The following is a 24,619-nucleotide window of genomic DNA, read 5'->3' on the forward strand; positions in this document are numbered from 1 at the left end:
CACCACTAACCATCGCCGCAACAAACACCACCACCAAGACCGACATCAACAACAACACCTCTTTCGCACTTTCTCTTTCCTTGTGATGAAACCAAAGGTTTTCAGGTCAAATTAGACCATGAAAACTCTAGATCTAGAGTTTTCTTTCATGGTCGAATTTGACCTTTAAAACCCTAATTCATGCAAATTTCGGGGGGGGGGGGGTGGTGGAATTCGAGGTAAGTTCTCTTTTTTCTTTCTTTTATTTTGTTTTTTGAGATTTTTAGGGAATTCGGAGGTTTGTGGTGGTTTTAGTTGTGGGGGTGGTTTTGGTGGAATTCAGAGGTTTGTGGTTTTTGGTGGAATTCGGGGGTTCGTGGTTTTTGGTGGAATTCAGGGGGTTTTGGTGGAATTCGAGGGTTTGTGGTTTTGGATGGTGGTTGTGGTTTTGGGCGGTTGTGGTGGATAGTTTTTGGTGGGTAGTTGGTCGGAATATGTAGGGTTAGGGTGGTAGTTCTGGATTTTATTTGAGTGGGTTTAGGTGATTGATCTGTGTTAGTTGGGTGGTTTAAGGTGGGTGGGTTCGGATTAGGTGGGTTTAGATGATAGGTATGAGGTAGTTGGGTGGGTTAGGGTTAGGCTGATTAAGGTGGTGGTGTGTTCTGGTTAGGTGGGTTTAGGTGGTGGGTTTGGTAGGTGGGTTCGGTGTAGGTGGGTTTGGTGGATTAAGGTGGTGGGTCTGGTAGGTGGGTTTGGTGCAATTGGGTCTGGTGGGTGGGTTCGGTGGTCGTGGAGAAAAATTCAAGTGAAAAAAAAGGGACATTATGGGCACCGGTTAACAGGTACTAATAATCAAATATGGGCATCGGTTAACCGGTGCTATTTTGCACTATTTCCACCAGTGGAAAAAATAACCAGTTTTGGCATCCCTCAAATGATCAATGGTTCAAAACCGATGTCTTAGGGGAGATTAGAGCCGGTGCCAAAATGCATTTTTCTACTAGACGTGGGAATTAGGGTTTCACTTTTATAGAGAGAAAGAAGAAAAATGAGAGGAGAGAGATGAAAATTCCAGAAAATTTAATGGGAGGAAGGTGAGAAATTGAAAGCAATTGAATAGGGAAGGTGAGAAAAGGGAGAAAGAGAGGGGGGCAATTAGTATTATGTGCACCATGGTGCACCTAGAAATAGGTGCACCAGGCCCAATTTATGCCCAATAGAGAAAGCCCAGATGAAAAAAGGCCACATGGAGTTCAATTTTTTTAAAAAAACTAATTGTTCTCCTTTCTATCCGCCATATTTATCTTTATTTCATTTTAAAAAATTTCTCTCTCCTCTCATAAATTAAAAAACTTCAATTATTTCTTTTTTGTATTTTATGTCTCCTCTCACCAATTTTCTCTCTCCTCTCATAAATTAACAATCTTCTTCAATTATTTCTTTTTGTATTTTATGTCTTCTCTCACCAATTTTCTCTTTCTAAAACTGCAATCCACCATGGTGAAAGGCGAAAAACACACGAAAACATCACTCAAAAAATGAACAAATTATAAAATTGAAACAATATTCTACTGTATAATTGTCTTATTGATTTTTTTCTTAAATTATTTTTTATTTTTTTTTGTGGAAAATCAAAATTAAATTATCTACTCCTACTGAAGAGGATGAAGATCAAAATCAAAATTAAATTAGCAACCTAAAAGGCTGAAACTTCAGATCAAACACAAGAAGCAAAAGAAAAGCCCCTTAAAACTTCTTATAAAACACTAGAAGCAACAAAAAAAGCCCCAAAAAACCTTCTGATAACATAAAAACCTCAAAAACCTCTGAACCCCTTATATAAACTTTTGAACCCCAATTACAAACCACTGAACACCGTACAAAAACCTCTGAACCTAAAAAAACCTCTGAACCCCTTACAAAAACTTCTGAACCCCAACTACAAATCATTGAACCCCCTACAAAAACTTTTGAACCCCTTACAAAAAATTTTGAATCTCAACCACAAACCACTAAACACCATACAAAAACCTCTAAACCCCTTACAAAACTTCTAATTCCTAATCACAAACCAATGAACTCCCTATAAAAACCTCTGAATCCCCTACAAAAACTTCTGACCACCAACCATAAACCACTAAACACCCTACAAAAACCTCTGACCACCCTATAAAAACTTCTTAACCCCAACCACAAATCACTGAACACCCTACAAAAACCTCTGAACCCCCTACAAAAATTTCTGAACCCCAACCACAAACCATTGAACACCCTACAAAAACTTTTGAACCCCCCTACATAAACTTCTTAACCCCAACCACAAATCACCGAACACCCTACAAAAACCTCTGAACCCCCTACAAAAACTTCTAAACCCCAACCACAAACCACTGAACACCCTACAAAAACCTCAGCTCTGAACCCCAACCAAAAACCCACTGAACACTCTACAAAAACCTCTGAACTCCCTACAAAAAGTTCTGAACCCAACCACAAACCACTAAACACCCTTAAAAAGCATCTGCACCTAAAGATACTGCTGGACTTTCCTTATAAAGTACAGAATGCCAATTTTTTTTTTTAAAAAAAATGATTACAAAATACATAAATCTCATAAAAAGTTCATAAATAATGTATCACTTGTTCAAAATTATAATTAAGATGTTCATAAATCCAAAAATAAATGTTTGTAAAAATATATATTTATAGGAAACGTGTAATCTCCCGTATTTTTAAATATTTTATAAATGAAAATTTATTTTATTTATAATATTTATTTGTTATTTTTCATAATTTAATTTCAAAAGTTTCAAATTATTAATATGGGTCGAAAATTATTTGAACAAATTATTTTATGCACCTTTATTCTACAATTTATGTCCAATCAAACAAGCCTAACCCATTTGTTTATTTAATTGACCCATTATTTTTATGAGGCCCAATCTTCCTATTTACCCTACAATTCTCTCCTATAAATACCCCATTAATCCCCAAAATTTTCCCACACAAAAAGTTTAGTCTTATTTTCTCCTTTGTTTTTATTAATTTGTGTAATTATAATTGTTGATTTATGGATTTTGATTTTATTGTTTGAAAGTAATTTAATTAGTATCAAGTTGTATTTTGATGATTAAACTTTATAATTTCAGATTTTATAATGACATAATTTTCAGATTTTGTAAATTTTATAACCTAGGGTTTTTAATTATTGAAAATCATGATTTTAGGGTTTTTATGAACAATTGATATAGGGCTTTTATAGTAATGATGTTTTGAAGAATTGTTTGCAATAACCAAGCCGCTCCTAAGAGTATTTTCATTACTTGGTTAGCTCTACTTGATAAACTTGCCACTAAGGACAGAATTGTTAAGTGGAATACAAGTTGTGATCCTTTTGCTTTTTCTGCCAGAACTCTTGTGAAACTGTCTCTCATTTGTTCTTTTGTTGTCCTTACTCTAAGGCTATTTGGGAATAGATTTTGAAGCTTCTTGATGTGAAAAAATCAGTTTAACCTTTTCTCACATTGAACAACAATGGATAGTTAAGAATTGCAGGAAGTCTAGCAGCAAGGGTAGAGTATACTCTATGTGTTTTGCTGAGGCTATCTACAATATATGGTTGCAATGGAATAGTTTGATGTTTACGGGTGACTGTAAACCTGCAGAAACTGTTTTTAAAGACATTATATTTCATGTTGCTATTAGATGTAATGGAGCAGACAGGAAGCTGCTTTTGCTTCACTGATTTTCTGGTTATAGCAGTTTGGTTTCTAGTCTGCTAGTTACTGGTGTTGTTCTGTTTTGGGTGGCAGATGGTTTCTGGTCAGATTTCTGTTTGTTGTGTTGTCTGCAGTCTTCAGCAGCCTGGTTTTCTTAGGTGGCAGCTGGTGGTTTGTCTTCTGGCAGCTGGTTTGCTGTTTTGGGTTGCTGTTGCTGTTTTGTTGCTGTTATGTTGCTGTTGTTGTTCTCTTGCTGTTGCAGTTTTGTTCTGCTGTTTCAAGTCTGCTGCAGGTTGTCTAGGTGGCAGTTGGTGGCTTGAAGCTGCTCTGGGTCTGCAGCTAGTTCTGGCAGCCTGGTCTGGTGCTGCAAGCTGTCAGTTGCTGGTGCTGCTGTTATGATCTGATGTTGCTGTTTTCTGGTCTCTTGCTGCTGTTTTTTGTCTGCTGCTACTGCTGGTTTTAGTCAGCTTTTGAAATTTGTGTTGTTTTCTGGTGCTTTGCTTTGTTGTATTCCTTGAGTTGTTGTATCCCCTCTTTTGTCTAGTCCTGTTGCTTTTGCAGCTGAGTCTAGGTGGGGGTTTTCTTTTTACAGTTGCTGGGTTGATGTTTCTTGTTTGCAGGTGTGTGTTTGTTTTGTGTTCTTGGGCGTGGTTTCTAGAACCCTTCCTAGAAGGTGGCTGGAAGCTTGAGCTCAGGTTGTTCTTGTCTCTTTCTCTTGAACCCTTCCTAGAAGGTGGCAGGAGATTGGGCTTGAACTGTTGGTGGTTGGTTGGCCTGTTTTTTTCAGGTCTTGTGGGGTTTGGTGTTTGTTACTTCTTAGCTTCTGTAAGTTGTAACTTCTCTTTTTGGTAATAAAATTCTTCATATTTACCAAAAATAAAAATGTTTTGAAATTTTGGTGATTATAACTACTAATTAGTTTAACTTAATTCCAGATTATTTTAAACACTTAAATTCGTGTTTTAATTTTTAGATTTACGTTCGTTAATATTAATCCCGTTTTAATCCCGGTCAGGTTTTGAAGTCATCCGATTTTGATAAAAAAAAAAGTAGTGTTTTCCATGTGGAAACAACGTTTTAAGAAAGAATCACTGCCTTGATAGTGTGCACCACTCTTTCGTGGCCAAATTCAGCTTCTAAATATGATTTTCGGGCAGTTTTTTTTAATTTAACAAAGTTTTTTATACTTAAAATATTATCCATGAGTTTGATTAATAAAATTAATTATGTTTAAATTTAATTAAGCATAAATATATGTTTTTAATGAAGTTTTAAGTGCTGGAAATAGTTTCTAAGTACTACTTTTGATGTTTTATAAAGAGGGTTTAACCACCCATTAAAAAGGGAGATTATTAGGGATTTTAAATAATTTTAAGATTTTTACTAAACTTTAAACTTGCTGTAATTTCATGTATAAGAGTGTATTTTAAGGTTTTTATGAATAAAATTTAAAGAACTTTATATAAGTCTTTAATTTTAACTAAAGGGAAGGTTTTAAAGTGTTGTTTGATTTGGATTTTGAAGGTTTTAAAGTAAGTTAGTATTGCTGTAAATTTGATAGATTGGGTATTGATTGAGATGTTATTATTTGGTTTAGAAGAGGAGTTTATTGAAGGTGATTTCTAATTAGTAAAGTGGCATACCAATTCGTTTGCTCAAGGTACGTACAAGTTACGAAACCTTGCTTGTAGGTGCATGTTTAAGGACGGATCGAGAACTTAGTATCATGTATAGGGATGAATGAGTTAGATTGTTTGGTTATACATTGTGAATTTCATATGATGTGCACTATTTTATATTCCAAGTATTATTTGTGCTCTAATTATGCAAGGTGCGCTTAGAGGCAAAGTTATATGATTGGTGTAATGATTAATTTATTACTCATTCATGATTATGCAAGCAGGATGAGTAAAGGAAGAATTTAAGTCTTATAAGACGAGGTTAAGGTTTTTGGGGTGCCTTATGCACTCAAGGTGTTTATACACCGAGGTAGTAAAGGAATAAATAATAAATGTTGTTTGTCACTAATTAATCAAGAATTGAAATTGGAAACTTGCCTTGTTTGATCGAATTGTGTTTGGAATGTTTGTATTGTTATGCATATGAGTCATCACTAAGTCTAAACTTGTAAATCACGTAAAGTGAAAGATGAATGAGCAATAAAACTCTGGATTGGTGCACTTCTGGAGTAATGACAATCAGGGGTTGGGGTACACGGGGTATTAGCCGTGTACTTTTATCGAGGTCGTCTGATCTACGAGTCTCCTATTTCAAATATTATTTTTTTTTAAAACTAGGAGTTAGGTGAGATCTCATGCTAACTACGTTCACGGAGTCGCGCCCGTGGTCGTTGGATGTTTATTGATGTTTCTGAAAGGAGGCATGGGGTTTTTCTTTTATTGATGTTCCAAATGGAGCATGGGTTGGACAACCTTGTCTATTGCGTAATCCAATGAAATAAATAAATGAGTTAGTTAATATCAACTAGTGAAGTCTTAATAAATTTGATAGTTGAGTTATGTGTTGAGTCTATAATTTAATGATGCTTATGCTTGTTTATTATTAGTAGCAAGATAGGTATTTCTTAATTTATTTCGCAGCTTGTATGTACTCAGCTTTGCTGATTGCGTGCTTTTGTGTGTGCTTTTCTTTGGTCATGGCCTTCGCCTTTCAATGACCCTGTAATGATCCAATTTTTGCATTTGTAATATTGGGGAGCAGATTAACCACGGGTTCTTACATACGCAACATTTGCATCAGGGTTATGGGATTTTGAGTAGAGAGTTGGTTATTATTCGCAGTTTATTTCTTTTCATAAGTTTGAATTTATTTAAACTATGGTTTTATTTATTTATTACTTTTGTGGGGTTTTGAATAAGGGCCTTAATGGTTCCAAGTTGTATGATTTAATTTGGTTTTGGTTATTGGTTTTGAAACTTATTTATAACTGAGTTAGTTTTTCCGCTGCTAATTTCTGATATAGCCTTAACATTTGAACACGTGGCGGTAGCACGCGAGTAATTCTCTTGGATTTTTTTTCAGGGTATTTACAGGTTTTAAGAGAGAATTATTGGGGGTGTTACAAAACGTGTCCTATGTTCATATTTTTAACTAAAAATGTTCAAAATTCCAAAATATAACCAAAAACAGAATTGTTCATAATAGAATACACAAATATCAATAAAAAATCAAAAAAATATGAAAGCTACAGATTTCGAAACTCAAACCTAGCCATAGTGATTTAGATAAAGGAATCTCATCAAAAAATAATCATCTCCATCGTCTTAACCACCTCTTCCTCGTCAAATCCGCCATTTTTAACTTCACTTCATTGGAAAAACTCCATTAACAAAGCTTCAAATTGATGGTTGAAGAAAACAAACTTTTTAATTAATGTATAGTGATTAACAATGGTGATGAAGGAGTTAAATCAAAAACAAAATAATGAATGAATTTAGGGAAAAAAATATATAGGAGTGAGAAATAAAAATTTAGGAATTGTAAGAGGAAGAGATGAAGGATTTCAATCTATGGTGAACAACCATGGTGATGAAGAAATTAAATCAAAAAAAAATTATGAATGAATTTAAGAGAGAGAAAATTAGTTTAAAGAGAAGAAAGAGGAGAGAGAAATCAGAAATGAGGAAAGTGTGAGAGGAGAGAGAAAATGATGTTGATATTGTGTTGACAAATTGTAAAATATGTGGCCTCTTATTAATGGTGGTGTACATATTTTAATATGCACCATGGTCCATATTAAAATTTGTGCGGGGGGGGGGGGGGATTGACATTTAATTTAGAGGGAGAAAATAAGTGGGCCTCGCATCCCTTTTTCTCACTAGAGTTAAGTTTTGGTGGGAAAAGCCAATCTTATTTTTTTAAGTGGTGGTAAAATAAAACTTTAAATTATGTAGGTGGTAAAAGCAAATAAGTCGCTTTTTGGAGGTGGTAAAAGTCAGAATTTCCCGGAGAGCCTATTATGTACACACGGGTATACCGTACACCCGAGGTCTTGCTCATTCAATCAGCAATTAAATAAAAATATTATTTGCTCATTTGATGATTAAATGAGCAAATGGCTCTGAGTGTATAGTACACCCAAGTGTATATAACAAATTGTAAAATTAATATTTTTTTAAAATAAAGTAGTAACCAAACCTATGTAGGAATAAGTGAATAATGTTTTTAAAAAAAGTGAATAAACCAAATTCAATCGGTTTTTTTTAAAGGCAAACTCAATCCATCTTCTACAGTTCTACCTTGCGCCTCAAGCCGTAATATCTTCCTATATAAAGGAACAAATCTTTTTCTTTCTTAAAAAAACTTTAATACTTGTATACGGATTAGTTTTGTTTCTTTCTCTCTCCTTCAATTTCCGTTGAAGTTCAATCGACTTTCTCCAGTGATAATTCTGTCTTCCATTGAAGCAGCTTTTAAGCTAACATGTTGTTTCTTTTTCTAATTATCGAATACGAACCATTAATTAATTTCACAATCTAGGGTTTATAGTTTATTGAATTGTTAGTATGTTTGTAGGGAATATTTTCAAGCGTTAAACCCCTAGCTTGAACCCCACTGTGATCATACACTAAAGTACGGTGGCGTCCAAAAGGGAAGAAGATAGAGCAAAAGAGTCGCCAACAAGTTTTAGGAACTTGTAAACCATTCACAGGGTGAAGGTTACACCCCTTAATGATCCAAGAGATCGTCAACTCCATAAGGTCTAGAACCAAATAAGGGTTCGGGGATGAAGGTACAAATCCAACCTAAAAGAGATTGAACCTGCCCTAATAATAGGCCTCTACTTTATTCTGATCGTATTCATGTGCGCTTTCTGACTAACATGCAATCAGTAGGATTAACCCTAAACCCTTTAAACATGCATAAAAGGTGTGATCAAGCAATAAATAATAAATAAGCATCAAGCAACATAATAATAATAAATATCATGAATAATAATTATAATGACAATAATAATAATCATAATAATAATAATAATGTTCATAATGATTATAACAATTATAATCATAATCATGTTCATGTTAATATTAAAGCATAATAATAGCAAGATCCTAGGAATGATACTAACAAAATTAATAACAAACCCTAGCATGTCACTAAGCAATAAAAATCAAATCTTTAACCCTAACATGATACTAACAATCATAAATATTAGGAAGAACATAGGAAGCATCGCAGGAATCATATTTAATATTAAAATTACCCTAGACATGATACTAGGAATATTATAAGAACAATGTAAACATGATTTCTACATCATAATATCAATAAATCAATTAAAGCACTTACTTTGATGCCTCGTACCTCTTTCTAATAACAAAATACACACGTTAGTAACTTCAAGGAAAGTAACAATCAAAATAATTAAATTAAATAATTGAAATAGAAATTTGGGACCAAACCCTCAGAAATTAAACCTTTCACGTCTAGGGCGAAGGAAACTTCGAATATGGTTAGGTGTTTCTAGATCTAATGAATGCGGAATTTTGTATGTAAAAACAAAGTTTAGAAAAAGAAAGATGAAATAATGAATTAAAGAAGAAAACTTGATGAGAATTGGAGAATGATTAAAGAGAGAATTAGAGAATTAATGATTGCGAATGAAAACTGATTGTAGGTGAATTCGTGAGAATTGGTGAATGAAAACGGAGTTTTTAATACGTTATTTATAGAGAAAATCAGTCAAAAAGATAAAATATCAAAACAGAGCACTTGGCGCACGCAAAACAGAGCTGGCGCCAGCACCAGCTAATTGGCGCCAGGCGCCAATGGCTAGCACCAGGCGCCAGACCTGTTTTTGACGCGTTTTTGAAAATCAGATAAGTTTGCCGTATTGGGGGATAAAATCATATCTTTTCCTCGAAAATGCTTTTTGATTTTAATTAAAACTCTGAAAAGTCAACAAAAGTCAATTTATCAATGCTAATTGAATTAGGAATGAAAAGAACCTTCTAGAAGAATCTAGAAGACTAAAACCATTCCTAATTGCATTAGGAATGATAAATCATATTAGGCCCTCCCCTAGATCATTGGGCCGCATATAAGGCTCAAACCGGGCCCAGTTTGGTAAATTGGCCATAACTTCCTCAATATTCATTGGAATTGGGCTTATAATATATCGTTGGAAAGCTCTTGTCAAGCCTCATCCAACTACACTATTATTGTACCCATATCATGGACCAACCAAACTGGATTGACTGTTTTCTTAAAATAAGTTTTCAAAAACAGAGAGAAGAGAAAAGAAATTAAAACTATCCGCAACACTAAACTTTCCACACTTTCACTTCATTCGATTATGATTCGACGTGAAAGGTACTCATCACTGGGTTTGGTTTTGGGGAGACACAAATGGGTGTCTACAATGTTCAAGTTAGAGTTCTTCGAAACTCCATTAATTAATTGTTGGTTATAATTAGTTAAGTTACGGAAAAGTAAATTAATCATCATCTTTATTTGATAATTGAATCATATTTGTCTTTAATTTGGATGAAAGTATGAATTGAATCAACTTTGGTTGCTAATGTGTTGCAGAATTCTTTAGTGTTGGGATGAAATTGTGAAATTGCCCTGTATTTTTGACCCTAATGTGATAATGTGTTGCAAAACTCTTTAATCTTGGGATGGAACTATGAAATTGCCTTAAATTTATGACCCTAATTTGATGATTGAATTGACTTTAATTTGGTTGCTAATGTGCTATAGAACTATTCATTGTTGGGATGGAACTATGAAATTGCCCTAAATTTGTGACCCTAATTTGATAAATGAACTAAATTTGGTTCCTAATTGAATTTAATTGTTATTGATTATACTAAAGTTTTGGATTGTTTTGATTGTTGCAGACGTTGCAGTAGTTTGTTTGAATCAAGAAATTCAAGATGTACAACGGGATTGGGTTACAGACGCCAAGGGGTTCTGGAACAAATGGCTATGTTCAAACCAGCAAGTTTTTGATTAGGGGGAAGACGTCGAAAGTGGTTGTGGATAGAAACTTGAGGTTTGGCCCTGATCAGGGTATGGGTTGTATTGGCAAGAAGGCGAATAAAGAGATCTTGGAGCATGATCAAAAGCGCCAAATTGAGCTTAAGGTTGTGATCTTGGAGGACAAGCTAAGTGAACAAGGCTACAATGATGCTGATATTGTTGACAAGTGTGAGGATTTTCGACATAAGCTAGAAGCTGAGGCTTCTGCTATGGCTGAGGATGGTTATGGCGGTGGCTTTATTGTTTCTGATAAGAAGTAATTCACTGAGTTGTTTTTGTATAGGTGTGATCTATCATGATTATGGTGGGTAACATGAATTTTTTGTGACTTTTGTATTGCTTGTTAGAATGTGAGGTTAACATAGGGCATCCAAGATCTTGTTTTGTATTGTGTACAATTGTACATGTTTAATTGATAGAGGACATAGATGTAGAGTTTAAAATTGCGAAATATTCAACTGTACATTATAGACATATAAGTAGAAAATCTTGATTGTTGGCATTCATGGAAAACATTCAAACATTTCTTCCTTTCTAAAAGAGAGTTCCACTTTGCTTCAGAGTTCAGACATTATTACTGTATCCCTATGACACTGCATATTTGCCTCTTAAGACACAGTTATTTTAAGGAGTTTGGTGTGTTTCACGTGTTAATTTTTAGTTTTAGATTTTCCAAAAGCCACAACGGATTTGTGTTTTGGTATTAAAATTAATGCAAAACTGTTTAATACAACTATTTACTCATATTGATTTTATAAGAATTTTTTAAAGTTACACGTCTAGGAACTATCCTAATGTTTAGTACATTAGTAGGTAAAACTGTCACAACACATAAGTACATAGATCACACATAGTTTAATTTCATTCAAAAATTTGTTGGTCACAAGGAACTAACTTTCCTCCTTTCTCACACAACCCTTGCTCGTTAATCGGGCTAACCACGGTTCCATAACTATACCTCAATGACATTCTACCTAAAACCTTATGAAATTCTCTTATACACTCTCCTCTTCTCTTTCGATGTTTTCCAAGACCTCTCTTCACGCCGCTCAATCCAACACCGACCTCTTTCTCTCGTTTCTTAATAACCACCTCGTTTCTCGCATCCCCCCAATCTCTAACTCGCTCGGCCCCCACAAGGAGCGGGCCCTGCTCTGTCACATCGGCAACCATAAAATTCATCAAAATGTCCTCACAATTACACATTTTATCAACCACACCCCTCAACTTCCTAAACTTTCCCTCCAACCCCTCCCTCCCACAACTATACAAATACAAAAAGTCAACATTCAACATCAAAAACTTAGTCAACACGATCGAGTATCGATCTTGATGAACGGTGTAGATCCATTCCTTTCTCCTTAAATCCAAACTGTGCGATCTCGCAAACAATCCAATCAAACGGTCCTGATTCACCTGCCAAACCTTGAACGCAAACTCAATCGATTTGGGGTCCACCTCAACATCATCGTCACATATAAGCACGCCACGTGTCCTAATCCAACGGCGTGGAAGAAACCTCGAATTTAAACTGTTGGATTTTTGACGGACCACAGTAACAGGTGCACCCGCAGAGTAGAGGAGAGAGAAATTCGAGGAGAGAGAATCTAGGGTTTCCGCCGGCGTCGATGGATTCCCCCAAAGTACGACGACGGCGGCGATCACCGGAGACGCTGCGTAAACTCCGGCGATCGTACTCAGGAGTGAGATTCGGAGCTCTGAATATCCGTTTATGAGGACCGTTAGTTGATCGGATCGTAGTGATTGGGGATTTGGTAGGGTTTTTCGATCGCACAATGGGTTAAGGTTTAAGGAGAGAGAACGATGAGAGAGAGTTGAGGGTGGAAGATGAAGAATGATGATGAATTTGAGGAGAGAGAAAATGTATCTTCTTCGAACTTCCATGGGAGAGGAGAAGAGTTGAAAATGATATGAGATGAGTTTTGAGTTAGATCCGTAGAGGTCTTGAGTCAGCGGTTTATTGTTCGTGTATGTGAGATGGACTAATCTCGGATATTAACCTAAAATTTCTCGGCTTCTAATAAATTTAATAATTCGTGGTTGAGAAATTGTGGGTTTGGAGTGACGGTTTAGTGTTTATGTGTGTGAAATTGATCAGTCTCGGAACAATTTGTGTGGTGGGAAATTGTGGGTTCGGAGTGGCTATGTGGTGAGCGAATAATGGTGAACTTTATTGTTTATGTGTGTGGGATTGATTCATCTAGGATGTGAATAATATTTCTAGACTTTTCGTGAGTTTTGTGTGGTGGGATCGGAGTGGCAATGTTGTGAATATGGTGAAGATGAAGGGTGATTTTTGGCAGGGGTTTTATGTGAACGTTAGCAGTTAGTATTGGTTGGTAATTGGTTGTTTTTGAAGGAATTGATGGGAGTAACAATGGCAGCTCTTTTGCCAACTGTGAAGTTCAATTTCTTGCCAAAAATTCCATCATCTTCAAATTCATCTATAAAGAGGGTGGTGGGATTAAAGCCAGTGTTTTGCTCAGCTGTTCAGGAAGTGGAACAACAGGTATATCTCTCTTCTTTCTCTCTCTAACTTTATCTAATTGAAGCATCGTAACTATACATGTTACACCAAGAATTATGGTTAAGCATGTGAAATTTGCTTTGGTTGCTTATGAGATCTTTTGAAATTAGGATTAATGTATTATTTCTAATTTTGTTTAAATTTTGTAAGTACAGTGCTCATTGCTTGACACAACATTGTTGGGTGGTGGTAGTGGTGTGAGTGAGCGGCTTGAAATATTCGTAAAGGATTAAAGTAGATTTAATTTTGAGGGCTTGTTTAAATAGAATGAATATTGTACTTATACTGTTGAATTTTATATAAGATAGGATTAATGTGTAAATTGTTAGGGGCCTAAAGAATGGGTTTCTGTGGCCTTATGCATACTTGAGTTCATCTTCTTTTATTGCCTTTTTTTTTATCATCTTTGGAGAGCCAGAAATGATGCAATGTGGAATCAAAAAATTTCTAGAATTGATAAACTTGTAAAGCAAACTATAAATGGTGGTGAATAGTGTTATAGGTCCTAAGATCACAGAAAAGGATAAATTCTGGTTTGATTCTTTGTATTGCAAACGAATTGTTGGCTGGTAGCCTGGTTTGTTTTGGATTTACTGTATCAATAAAGTCCTTACTAAGTTTTTTTAGCAGCATAACTCAGGGAAGGTAGAGAGAGAAAAAATAGGGCCCACGCGAACTGAGAGAGAGAATTCATTAACTAAAGAGGAAAGTGATGTACTCCCTCCGTAACTTTTTACTCGCAACCATTACTATTTTTAGCCGTAACACATTACTTGCAACAAACTTGTTTCTTTTCTTTTATGGTAAATTTTTTTGTGTGATTTTACAATATTACCCTTACTTTTTTTCTTAAATACCCTAATTAAACTACTGATTATAACTTAATAATTTAAACCCTAACATTAACTAACTTAATTATTTCCCCAAAATCATTACTCTCCCATCTAAATTCATTCTCATCTTTTGTAAAAAAAAAGGTTCTTTCTCATCTTGATTGGGAACCACCACTAGTCCACCACCAATCTCCATTCTTTGTTCATCACCCAAAAATTCACCTCAGTACACCACCGTCTCCGGAAGTTGCTGCCGATGTCCCTTTTGTTGCGGCCGCCTCCGTTTTCTCTCTCTTCCTCTTCTTGTTGTTTTGTCATTGCGGTGAAGCACGTATTTGAAGGTTTTATGGTTAAATTTAACCATGAAAACTCTAGATCTGGATTTTTGATGGTTAAATTTGACCAATTAAAGCTTTAATTGATGATAGAGAGTTGTGGGTTTCGGATTTTGGGGTTATGGGTTTGGGTTCAAGTTTGTGGGTTGTGGATTTTGGGATTGGGGGTTCGTGGGTTGTGGGTTTCGGGGTTGTGGACTTGTGGGTGGTGGATTTGGGTTCGTGGGTTGTGGGTTTCGGGGTTGTGGGTGGTGGTTCTGGGTTGTTTGGTTGGTGGTTCGAATTTTCTGGGTTAGTGGGTTGGTGGTTCGAATTTTCTGGGTTCGTGGGTTGATTTGGTTGGTGGTTTGAATTTTCTAGGTTCGTGGGTTGGTGGTTCGAATTTTCGGGGTTGTAGGTGGTGGTTTTGGGGTTGTGGATGGCAGTTCTGGGTTCGTGGGTTACATTGTGGGTTTCGGGGTTGTAGGTGGGCGAAATCGGGGGTGGTGCTAGGTGGTGGTGGTATGGTGCAAGGCGGTGGTGGTGCTGGTGATAGGTGGTTGTAATTGATGTTTTTTTTTTTTTTTTAATTTGGGTTGGATTAATATTAAACACATGCCCTTATTTTTTGTTAATTACATTTACCTATCTAAATTGCAACTGCCATATGATGCAAATAACGGAGGAAGTAGATTACTCTTGCTTACTAGGGTTTAAAAAAAAGGAAAATTTAACATAAATAGACAATCCTTTGGGCGGTTCTCCAATATTGGACTAACCTTTAAATCTGCCCATATTAGACACAAGTTTAACATTTTTCTCCCAAAATGAACCAATCAGGTTACCTTACATGTATACCAGGTAAAATTCCACTTGTCATTAAATTGTTAGTCGAGTTTTTTTTTTTTTAATTTTGATAATTTTTACAAAAAAAAAAATAAAAAAAAATCACCCTTCCACCACAGTCAGCCTCTCCCCTATCAGCGGCCACCTACACCTTAACCTTCGCCACCACCACCACTTCCATCCACTACAACACCACCTATGTAACCACCATGCCAACAACCAAAACCACCGAAATCACCATACGACCATATCTACCAACCAAACCACCATACCAACCCACCAAAAACATCGAAACCACCATATCCAACCCACCGAAAACACCCATACCAACCCACCGAATACAGTCAAAACTCCATCCCAACCACCAACCAACCCTCCAAAACCATCCAAAAACGCATACCCAAAACCTGCCATAACCATCCTCTCACCACAACCACCAAGATCCAAATTCCACCCCACCCAACTCGCGTCCACACCGCGAAGCTACCCCACACTCACCCATAACCACCACTGCACCTCTCCTCCGAAATCATCCCATTTTCCCTTAATTTCTCAATATTCCAATTCTTCTATCTTTCTACATCAATTTCTCACTTTTTTCCGGTTTAGGGGTTTCATGGGGAGTAGGATGTGGTCGGAAAATGTAGTGGGAGGAGTTGTTCAAAAATGGGAGGTGAAGAGGGAGGGGTGTGGTGGCTGGAAAGGGAGGAGAGGTGGAGGAGGGGGTGGTTGGCAGTGGGGTGAGGGGTAACTGTTTTTTTTTTTAAATGTATTTTTTTTTTTAATTTGAAAAAGATAATTAAAGTTTTTTAATTAAAAAAATAATATAATTAAAAACAATGACCGGTTGTACAAGTTAGTGGTCATATGAGTTCATTTTGGGAGAAAAATGTTAAACTTGTGTCTAATACGGGCAGATTTAAAGGTTAGTCCATTTTGAGAGAATGGGGCAAAGGTTGGTTTATTGTTGTTAAATTTCCTAAAAAAAAAAAGATAAAAAAATTCTATGATGAATTTTTATTGACAAGCTTCTTTTATTTCGAAATTTGAACCTTGTTTCTATAGGAGTAGGACTGGATTGGGTGGAGGACAAGCATATGCTTTAAAAAGATGGGTAAATCTCAGACCCTTCTGTGTGCCATCTTTGTGAATGAAATTTGACTTTTTATTCAGAAATCATTGAACTACTATCTGCTCTGTGTTGTACTGTACTCTAAATGACTATATCTGTTATATGGCTTCAAAGTGGGTTTTTAAATTTACTCATTTAGAAAAATATTAGAGGTTCTTTGATGATGAAACTATTGTAGGCTTATATCAGTGCTGTTTGTCAAAGTTTATTATCTACTTTATAAGATAACAAATCATTTTACTCCAAATTATTGATGCCAAAGGAAGAGTGATCACTCTACGGAACTCTCATCTTATCTACAATAGATAAAAATAAATAAATAAATAAAATTGAGATAAGGACCAAAACCTATTGGTCTCATACTCTCATTCAACATCTGTAATAACAACAGAATGTAAACATTCTAGTTACTGCACTTTGTTACATTATAAGGAAGCAGGTTGTCTCTGTTGAGCTGTGTACCTGTTGTCTCTTTGATTAATTTGTTTTTCTCTATACTGCCACATTGTTCTTTAAGTCCTACCTTCTAGTTTAAATGTTGCTGAACTGATCCTTATTATTAACCTAACTTCAACTGTTTAGGAATCAAAGGTAGGAATTTTGTGTGAACCTTGCAACGGAACAGGATGGCTACTTTGTGATTTCTGCAATGGACAAAAAACTAATGTGAAGTCTCAAACAAATAAGATCTATCGTCGATGTCCATCATGTAAAGCGGTAAGTGATTTATATTTTTATATCACCACGTTGGAAAAACTCGAGATGTTTTTAGCTGCTTACAGCATACATAATCCATGATGTCTAGCTATTGATTAGTATCTCATACGAAGTATATGAGAAAGTAAAATGGAGACTATAGTGATGCCATTAGTGGAGGATTGCCCAATATCTTACATGCTGACCTCAAAGCAAAGTATCAGCTGCAAAATTGCCCATCAAACAATATAACATCAGTCATCACTCCCTCCCCCACCTCTTTGTATCTACCACTTTTCTCACGGTATCTTTAGAGGTCAACTCAGTTTATAAGTAGGTAAAAATTCTCTTACAAAATTATACTGTTTATTTTTAATTTGATGCCTTACTTTTGGTCTGTTTTTCTATGCTCAGTTTGGAGGATGAGAAAGGGAAGGTAAGGAAGAGCAGGGAGATGAGACATGGAAGGCAAGGAAGAGTAGGGAGAGTGATGGAACTAGTTCCTATTTAGGTAATATTTAGGCTGGATTGGGGAAGGGAAGGAAGTAGTTTCTTCCCTCTAGATGGACTCCCAAGTTGTATTGATTCAGATACAAAATTAAATCTGCTTTGCTTTCCTCTTCATCTTTATGCTAAAAAAAAAAAATACAGTGATCTATATTTCTTTTCCTCTCCAATATACCATGGAGGTGACAGGCAGAGGGATTGAGTAGGGGCAGGTTAAGGTGGTGTAAGGAGGTAGGAGGGTAGTTCAGGAACACTCATTGAAAGGAAGTGGTCTTAGTAAAGAAGAAAGCAGTATGTTGGTATTGAGTTATTCTTGAATTGTTACGAGAAGATGTAGAGTGCTTAGGGGATTTTTTCCTCAATACTTTCCTCCTTTTGGCTGAGAGTATCCCAAGGCCATGATTTCAATTAACTATCATACATTGTTCAGATTAACTTGTTTTTGTCTTCTTCCTCCCTTAGACTCTATTTCCCACTTAGGAATTAAGATGATGACTGTCTTTTAATTCTTCAGAGGCAGTCTGACTGCAACGTAAATAGTAATTTTTGATGTGAAATACGTCCTGGTGAAGGGTGCCATAGCTGTTGTGTTGCCTAGTATACATTTTATAGCTTGAATATATGGTGTACTTGGTAATATTTTTTGGGGATTGCCATTTGACTGTTCGATCAAATTTTATCTGCAGACTGGATACATATTGTGCGCGAAGTGTAAAGTCTTCAAATGTGTTACATTCCCAGATCAGAGTGATGGTGAGCAGCTTTCATTTTGAGGATCGAACTCTTATGAAAAACTAGCTTGTACTTGATGGGACAAAGGCTGATGACAATCTTAAGGCAGTATAAATCTTACTTTATAATTTTTGGGTTGGAGAGGAGGAAGGGGGCCAGAAAAATATGTTCTGTTTACTCTCCTCCTATTTTTCCCTTTTGACCAGCAATGCAGAATATAAATAGTATCTCATTTCAGAATTAGCTGCTCTCACTTTTTTCTTTGGTCTATGGTCCTTTAGGGACTTGCCACACCCATTGTTTTGTTGTTGTTGTGGATTTTTTTGTTGTATACGCATTAATTTGTACAGAAGCACCATGTTTATTTTTCATTGACAATCAATCACTGTGATAAGTTTGTCTGAGAAGAGTGAGAACAACATACTGTTTTCTTTTGGTATTGCTTACTGTTCTTTTGTTTTAAGTTGTCTTTCATTAATCGTTTTAGAGGAGACAATTTTACCTTTCCGTGTTGTGAAAGATAACTGAAATTAGTGGAATGTAATGATAAGAAAACAAGTCATGGCTCAACAAAGAAGTAACAATGTCAGCACACTTGGAACAACCCAAAAGCATAAGGTAATGGCTGAATAAATATGTTTCCAGCGTTTGGTATTTCAGCTTATTATGGATGCCTTAGTGGACAAAAGCATACAGATAAATCAATCCAGTCGAAACTTACTGTGTTTTACTTGTGCTAGCTTTGTTAGTCCATCAGTGGGGAGTATTTTTATTATCTTTGATGACAAGGTATTGAGTATTGTGACTGAAATTGATCACAGCAATGGTCAGGCAAAGTCTTTTTAGTGATATTAGAAACTCAGTAACTAATTTGGGAATTCCATTAAGATGAAAAAAATGAGTTATGGAATAAAGGTCCTGTTAGGACTGTGCATCTGTGCCATTGAATAAGTTGCGGCATAAGGGCTTACTCAGTGAATTATACATTGACAAGGAACATAATTTTTTGCTCAGGTACTTACTTTGTGTAGTTTAGTACAGTCAATCATATTCCTAGTAAATTTGAACTTGTTACAGGAAACTTAGGAAAGCCTCTGTCCTGAGCAGCTGTGCAATTTATGCGGTAGTTATTAGAAAAATTAATTCATATAGTATGATGGGATCTGTTCTTTTTGTTAGAAGCGTTGTTTGTTGGACTGCTTGGACATGTAGAATACTCAACCTCACTCACATGTTTGATCTGTGTAGCTTCTTTCTAACGAAAATTGATGTGTTAGTTTGTAATTTAGGCTTTAAAGAGTCATTTTGTGTTTCTTGATTTACCATCTTTATGCTAAAGACCACAATTGCAGAACCAGTTGGTGAAACTCTTACAACAAATCCTTTCTGGATTGACAATTGTTATCCTTCATGTTGTTAAGGAATTTATAGGAGTATGAACACCATGGGTGATAAATTTAGTAGTCTGTTCCTCCCTCCAGTTATATCTAAATACGTTTTTGATGCAGATTTATGTGTATATATATAGTGTATGACATTGATTCTAGAAATTATGCTTAGTTCATCTGCATGTCTATAGCACTGCGATGATGAGATTGTTTATGGAACATAGTGGAGTAGTCTTTTTGTATGTTTTAGGTGAAGAAGAGAAAAACTATGTTGATAAAAGCAGATGGTATTCTAAGACAGGTCTCTAGCACAACTCCCTGGAGCCTGGACATAACAGATAAGCTAGCAGACATCACTTGGCCACTATGAAGACAAAAAAAAATATGTTATCAAGGAATATACTTATAATTCTACTGTTTGTTTTATTCTAAGTATCTTCCATTTCTTTGTATTCTCATCTTTATATCATTGGATGTTGCATGGTACACTCTTCAGGGACTTGTTTTGGAAAGTCTGCACGACTCTACATGCTTATGCCTCTTCATGTCAACTAAAGACTTCACATGGACCAAAGGTAAAATTACTTACCATGTGCTCTGTTGCTTAGTTTTGATTGGACAATAATGTTAATTATTCTGCACGAAAGCAGATGAATATATTTATCATTTCATAGATCTGAAGTCAAACAGAAGCTTATAGCCTTGCATATTTGTTTACATTTTTTCTATATTTTGCCAGCACATGTGAATCAATAAAGAGAACATGCTATAGTTGCTCTGTTTACACTGGTTTATGGGAACTTGTAGAATGCAATATGCTATTATAGTATTGTCCTACTTGTTAGATCCGCATTGGATACGATTCCTTCATGTTTGTATAGTTTGCTTCTATGCCTGATTTTTTGGTCCTGTTGTACGGTAGTTTTTTTTGTTAAAAAGGGAGATCCTAATAGCTGTTAACTAATCATAGTTTGGACAACTGTAACAGATGCTAGTGCTAGATCATATCTTCTTTAGAACCCTATACAGGTGAAACTGTTAGCATATCTCTTTCTTTCAGAATATATTGCTGTGATTTGAATAAACTATGTACGGTCTTCAATTTCCAAGAAGTTGCTAAATTCTGATGTTGTATTATGTACCAGAGGTGAATCTATCTAATGACAATTCATGCTTGCATCAAAGCTATTGGCTTCTAAGGAGTTGGGTAGCTTGATTTGGCTCCACACATTTGGTAACACTCCTCCTAAATCTCGAGTCACTTTAAATTGCTCCTAGCACTTGTCCAAAAAAAAAGAAAAAACCGTACCATGGCCCCATGGGTCAATATTTATGTGAAAATTAGAATAGTAAGCAATGTTTGAAGCATGTTGAAGCCTTTGGGACCGGGCTTAGTTATGCTTGATTCATTACATTCTCGAGCAGGACTTGGTTAATTTGCAAGCCATTTAGGCTCATTCCTTATCATTGACAATTAATTGGAGCTTTTCTCTAGAATATAACTCTTTGTGGAATCAATTTTGTCTAAATACGTTAAATTTGTATATGATAAATAGATGAGTTACTAAATTTTTTGGATGTAGTATCTCAGTGGCTCAGACTGTAGATGGAATTCTGAGTCTGTTGTCTTAGTGGCTTCCTTTGAACAGATCAAAATCTTCTGAGATATTGATGTCTAAAATTTTAAATACCAACATTACCAGACTTTCACTATTAGGCACCTTATTGTTTCCTTAGCATAGAAAGTCTTCCCTGTTAATGAAATTAGCATAGTAACTGAATTTACAATTGTCAACAGGGTGGTCACTGGTCAGAGTGGCTTCAGATCAAGTTTTATCTAAAGACTATCGTGAATAGGACCTTGTTCTGGTACGTTAGTGATGAATTATATTGTTGGACTGTTATTATTTTGTGACTCTTGCTTCATGCTTCTGATAATATAGCATGATGGATGGCTCTATTCTGTGTGCTTTGGTTTTGCAGTCGATTGAGGTTGTCTTAGTGCATTGTGAAAGGGATTGCTACTATATGATTATACAATATACATACAGGCATACAGCTTATATGTGTTGAGTTAACTAACATGTTTATTATCTTACACATAGTAATTTGAACAAATGTCCTCAAAGTAAGTACAAAAAGATTGATTTAAGGTAAGAAGAAAGAAGAAGATTAAAAAAAAAACCTACCTTTTGTGATAGTTTTTATGAGGTAATACTTTCTAGATAAGAAACATGTTAGCAATCTAGCTTGAGTTGTTATTTTACATGGTAAACAGTTTTTTCCATCATTGACCTCATTGTTGCTGTTGGTATTGGCTGTTGGGAATCCATTTTTAAGAACTTGTAGTTTAATATGTTATACTTCTTTTGATTTAATAACCCATTTCTTGTTACTTTGGTAGGCTGAAATGTTTATACAGTGGAGAAAATTTTTCCCAACATTTCATATTCAATTGTATTTCTGGAGCAAAACAAGAATACAAAGGTAATTTGAACTCTGGAGGATAACAAACGTATAAGATATGGTGACTTCGGTTACTATAGCCGATAACTCGGAAGTCAAATTACAATGGTATTTAAACTCGTCAAATTACATGAGCTTCGGACATGATGCTATTAGTCAGCATGCTTTCTCTCACATTTTCTATATATCAACTTTCTTCCTGCTTCTAATGAGGTATAAAAAAAGGGGGAGAAAGGAATTAGATTGATGTATATTATCTGCACATTGGGGTTGGGGGATGTTGAGCTTGTGAGAGGCTCTGACTATCTGATGAACCACATACAATCCCATCATTTCTGCTGAACTTAAGGCCTTGTTTAGCCTGTGAGCTGTTTTTTTCCTCAACCGCCTTCAAGATGTTCTCGAACACTTCTACTTCACAGGGAATCCTCAGAACACCTTCCTTCTGGTAACCAAACTCCTCCTCAGCTTCTTTCAGCAGGACGCTAAATGCTTGGTGACTCAAGTACTTTGTCGGGATGACAAAGCGCTTCATCTCCTCACCGACTTGAACAGCCAAGAAACCTTTGGGGACAGCATTGTTGCTTGGCACCCCATTGTTGGCTGAGAGGTCGGTGAAAGAGAGAGTCCTTTTCAGGAAATTGATGCCTTTGATGCTGTTGCTCCTAGTCAATGAACCCTTTTTAGTACTGCTGCTGCTGCTGCTGTTGCTGCCGGAGTTGCTGATATTGGCCTTAGTATCATCAAGGGGCAGGAAGCCTTTGCTTGACATCCCGTTGTTGGCTGCTAAGTCCGTGAAAGAGAGCGTCCTCCTCTTTATAAAGGTATTGCCTTTGCTATTGCTCCTATTTAAGGAACCCTTTTTAGCATTGTTGCTGCTGTTGTTGCTACCATCGTTGTCGTCGGTGTTGCCACCATTGACCTTAGCCTCATGTGCTTGTATCCTCCATTTCTTAAGCTTCTGCTTGAGCCTCACAATGTCACTTATTCTGTTGGATGGTTTTGATGAGTCCATTTTAGGTTTTTTAAATTTAGAAGAAGACAAGCTATCTCTGTGAAAAATGCTTACTATTTTTGGTGTTTATGAAAGTTGCTAATCCAAAGTTCAAAAATAGGCTATTTATAGAGGATACTGTCACTGAAAAATTAATTCTTCTGACAGTATTTTAATGCTAATTATTGTACTATTTGTTCTTGGTTGAAGATAAAGGACAGTTTAGATCAGCAATTCTTTATATCAAGAAGCTGGCCTTTATTGGTTTTCGTAATCTTGATGTTTAATCACAAGTCTTAAGTTCACTCTCAAAGCCCCATTTTTTACTCTTTATCCCCCCTCACATTCTATTCCTATTTTCAAGCTTACAAAGTCACATGGGTTACTGTTTGTATCATTGATGAAAATGGAGTGATTCTAGGAGTTAATCAAGTCCCTCTTGTTGGGCATGATGGCCCGAGACTAGGCCCGAACAATGGAAAGAAAACCTACTTTGTCTTGAGTTTAAATTGTCTCCTCTTCCCTGTATTCAGCCTTTATCCGATCTTATGTCATTTTTTTATTAATGAGTGATTCAAGTGATACCTTTTACTGTTGATGTCCTACACTTGATGAGTAAATGATAATTGTTGTGAAATTATGATTCATTCATTATCGATTCAAGGTTAAATCTATGTGAATGTGGTCAACAACATAAAGGATTAAAATTGATGCATATTCATATTATTCGAAACGTATTATTGGAATCATAGGAGCTAACGTTAGTTGATAGGCATGTAAAGAAGATATTTATGCCTTACCAATGATTGATATACAATGAGTCAATTAGTATGATAACTTATTGAGGTGATTTTTATGGGATTTTTGGGTGATGTGTCAAAGTTTTACACCAACACACACATTAACACATCTATTATATGATCTTCATCTACCAATAAAATTGATGAAATGAAAATTGCATTTTCTGTTAATGATTTGTTGTTGATAATTGAGATTTGACTTTTGTGATATGAATAATTGGAAGGTTTTTTAGGTGGCTTGAGTCATAGAAATGGTTGTTACATTTTGGTGTAGATCATTATTGGTTAGTTGGTTGCACTATGAGGAAAAATGAAGATAATGAACAATTATTTCCCACCTACTGAGGAAGTTTTATAAATATTCATACTTCCAACTTCCTATGTTACATTTTAAATCTTCTTACTTCTTATTTTATTGATCTTCATACTTTCGTTTTATTTATTTTATGGAAAATAAAATTGTCTTTTATAACGTACACTCCCCCCTCGTATATATGTGTCAATGCACTACTATATCTTTAGAAAACCTTTGTACACCAAAAGATACAACCTTTTCTTTTCTACGCAATTAATCCAAACAATAAAGAAAGAACATACTATTTACATATTATCTCATTTTTTGTGGTTCTCATTGTACAATATACCTCACGTAATAAAGAA

The 24,619-nt window shown here is 35.6% G+C and overlaps 4 protein-coding genes across 6 annotated transcripts; 2 read left to right on the forward strand and 2 right to left on the reverse strand.

Annotated features, from left to right (window-relative positions):
- The first annotated feature begins 10,597 nt into the window (after positions 1 to 10,597).
- Positions 10,598 to 10,963, forward strand: LOC110696342 (pre-mRNA-splicing factor CWC21-like). Its single transcript, XM_021873633.1, has one exon. It carries the CDS (start codon positions 10,598 to 10,600, stop codon positions 10,961 to 10,963), a length of 366 nt encoding a protein of 121 aa, XP_021729325.1.
- A 463-nt stretch (positions 10,964 to 11,426) lies between these two features.
- LOC110696284 (glycosyltransferase family protein 64 C3-like) lies at positions 11,427 to 12,812 on the reverse strand. Its single transcript, XM_021873566.1, has one exon. The coding sequence runs from the start codon at positions 12,606 to 12,608 to the stop codon at positions 11,565 to 11,567; it is 1,044 nt and encodes a 347-aa protein (XP_021729258.1). The 5' UTR covers positions 12,609 to 12,812; the 3' UTR covers positions 11,427 to 11,564.
- Positions 12,813 to 13,064: 252 nt separating this feature from the next.
- Positions 13,065 to 22,320, forward strand: LOC110696285 (protein EMBRYO SAC DEVELOPMENT ARREST 3, chloroplastic-like). 3 transcript variants are annotated; one of them, XM_021873568.1, is made up of 6 exons: positions 13,065 to 13,233; positions 16,959 to 17,093; positions 20,196 to 20,274; positions 20,688 to 20,933; positions 21,498 to 21,568; positions 22,104 to 22,320. In XM_021873568.1, exons 1-4 carry the CDS (start codon positions 13,090 to 13,092, stop codon positions 20,714 to 20,716), a joined length of 387 nt encoding a protein of 128 aa, XP_021729260.1. In that variant the 5' UTR covers positions 13,065 to 13,089; the 3' UTR covers positions 20,717 to 20,933; positions 21,498 to 21,568; positions 22,104 to 22,320. The 3 variants fall into 3 exon arrangements, with proteins under 3 accessions (XP_021729260.1, XP_021729259.1, XP_021729261.1); XM_021873567.1 differs by having other exon boundaries at positions 20,845 to 20,933; XM_021873569.1 differs by lacking the exons at positions 20,196 to 20,274; positions 20,688 to 20,933; positions 21,498 to 21,568; positions 22,104 to 22,320 and adding an exon at positions 18,266 to 18,750.
- LOC110696343 (probable cyclin-dependent serine/threonine-protein kinase DDB_G0292550) lies at positions 22,232 to 23,180 on the reverse strand. Its single transcript, XM_021873634.1, has one exon. It carries the CDS (start codon positions 23,178 to 23,180, stop codon positions 22,419 to 22,421), a length of 762 nt encoding a protein of 253 aa, XP_021729326.1. The 3' UTR covers positions 22,232 to 22,418.
- Positions 23,181 to 24,619: the final 1,439 nt, after the last annotated feature.

The sequence above is a fragment of the Chenopodium quinoa genome, unplaced genomic scaffold (assembly GCF_001683475.1).
Source record: "Chenopodium quinoa cultivar QQ74 unplaced genomic scaffold, ASM168347v1, whole genome shotgun sequence".
In the NCBI taxonomy this organism is placed as follows: Eukaryota; Viridiplantae; Streptophyta; class Magnoliopsida; order Caryophyllales; family Amaranthaceae; genus Chenopodium; species Chenopodium quinoa.